Source organism: Pundamilia nyererei, unplaced genomic scaffold (genome assembly GCF_000239375.1).
Source record: "Pundamilia nyererei isolate P.nyererei 1_Seehausen unplaced genomic scaffold, PunNye1.0 scaffold00364, whole genome shotgun sequence".
NCBI classification, from domain to species: domain Eukaryota; kingdom Metazoa; phylum Chordata; class Actinopteri; order Cichliformes; family Cichlidae; genus Pundamilia; species Pundamilia nyererei.
The window spans coordinates 4,686-6,442 of NW_005187765.1; the positions used below are offsets into that span (position 1 = coordinate 4,686).

The following is a 1,757-nucleotide window of genomic DNA, read 5'->3' on the forward strand; positions in this document are numbered from 1 at the left end:
TGTGTGTGTGTGTGTGTGTGTGTGTGTGTGTGTGTGTGTGTGTGTGTGTGTGTGTGTGTGTGTGTGTGTGTGTGTGTGTAGTAAGTGCGGCTCGGCGCTGCTCAGCTCCGTGGATAACTACGCCGTGCTGCAGCTGGACATCGTGTGGTGTTACCGCGCTCTGGAGGCGCTGTCCTGCCTGGAGGATGGGCGGAGCCGCCTGCAGAGAGCCGAGGACTGTTTCCTGCGTTGCTACGGAGAACAGCAGGAGAGACTGCTGATGATCAAGGTCAGACAGACACACACACACACACACACACACACACACACACTGCATGTTGATGCTGAGTGTGAAACCATCATCAGGGAACGTGTTCATGTTTGTGACAAACATGAGGGAATAAACTTTCTGGTTTATATTTGTAGTCCATATTTGTAGTCCATTTCCTGTAGTCTGAGAATCATTGACCAATCAGGTTTGAGCAGGCTGAGTGGCGGTAAGGACAAACTGCACTCTGATTGGTCAGCTTCTTAGACGATGCTGAGAGTGAGCATGTATGTGACACATTGAGTCTCAGTGGGACGACCTGTGTAAATAAAGTTTTATTGAACAAATGTAATTTATCAGCATGTTGTAAACAATGTGCAGCTGAAACGTCTCACTGCAGATGTCCACTGTTTACTTCTTACTGGGATGTATCACCATGGTAACACATGCTGATGAGCTGTGCTTAAGTTATTGCAGTGAATCTGTAACCTTCAGCCTGTCATTGACTTAATGTGTGTGTTGCCAGGGTAACACGGGCAGAGAGGAGGTGCTGTTCCTGCGTCTGTACCTCCTGCAGAGCCTCCTCTCCTACATCGAAGGAAGCGACTCTGAGGCGCGGCTACAGCTCTCCAGGGTGAGACTCAGCTCAGCTTAGCATGACAGTCCACAATAATCCAGCTGTGTGTGAGTGGCTCACTGAGCTGCTGTGTGTGTCAGGTGGAGTCTCTGTACGCGCGCCTGCGTCCCGACTCGGAGAAGATGGCTCAGCTGATGGCGCTGGGCTTCAGCGAGAGAGAAGCTCGGCTCGGCCTCAGAGCCTCCCGGGGCGACCTGCAGGAGGCCGCCATCCACATCAGCACCCGCCGACAGGTAACACCTGACAGGAAGTCAGTTCACCGCCTGTCGTCGTCCCATTTGAGTGTTTAATAAAGTTTTATCTGTGTTTATCAGGAGCGGGAGGAGCTGAAGCAGAGGGAGAGACAGAAGAGGAGGACGAGGATGGAGGCCATCTCCGCCCTGATGGAGCTGGGGTTCTCCCAGAGAGACGCCGCCCGCGCCCTGCACCACGCCGACGGGAACGTAGACAGAGCTTACGCTGTCAGTGGCCCCGCCTCCTCGTGCAGGTCTCACAGGTGGAGCCGTGACTGACTCCATGTTCTCCTCTGTGCTGTCCCCAGATCCTGCTGGACTCGAGCCAGGACGCCCAGGCGACCAATAACAACACAGAGGGCGGAGCCAGCCCAGAGAAGGTGGAGCAGGTACGCTCAGAGGTCACGTTCAACATTCAAACTTTATTGAATAGTGACAAGACGAGCCAGAGGAAAGCTGGGGGCGGGGCTTCTCTCTGTTCTCCTCCAGCTGTTCTCCTCCAGCTGTTCTCTTTCTGTCCCTCCAGCTGTGTCTCTTCCAGCTGTTCTCCTCCAGCTGTCTCTTCCAGCTGCTCTCCTCCAGCTGTTCTCTTTCTGTCCCTCCAGTTGTGTCTCCTCCAGCTGCTCTCCTCCAGCTGCTC

General features: G+C 54.1%; 1 protein-coding gene across 1 annotated transcript in view; it reads left to right on the plus strand.

Moving 5' to 3' along the window:
- nub1 (negative regulator of ubiquitin-like proteins 1) overlaps positions 1 to 1,757 on the plus strand; it is a gene marked incomplete at its 5' end in the record, with an annotated part of 8,337 nt that overhangs the window by 4,327 nt on the left and 2,253 nt on the right. The window contains 5 exons of the mRNA XM_005752528.1: positions 82 to 268; positions 774 to 881; positions 965 to 1,117; positions 1,199 to 1,345; positions 1,426 to 1,506. Of these exons, the coding sequence (XP_005752585.1) occupies positions 82 to 268; positions 774 to 881; positions 965 to 1,117; positions 1,199 to 1,345; positions 1,426 to 1,506 (676 nt within the window). The remainder of the gene's footprint in view (positions 1 to 81; positions 269 to 773; positions 882 to 964; positions 1,118 to 1,198; positions 1,346 to 1,425; positions 1,507 to 1,757) is intronic.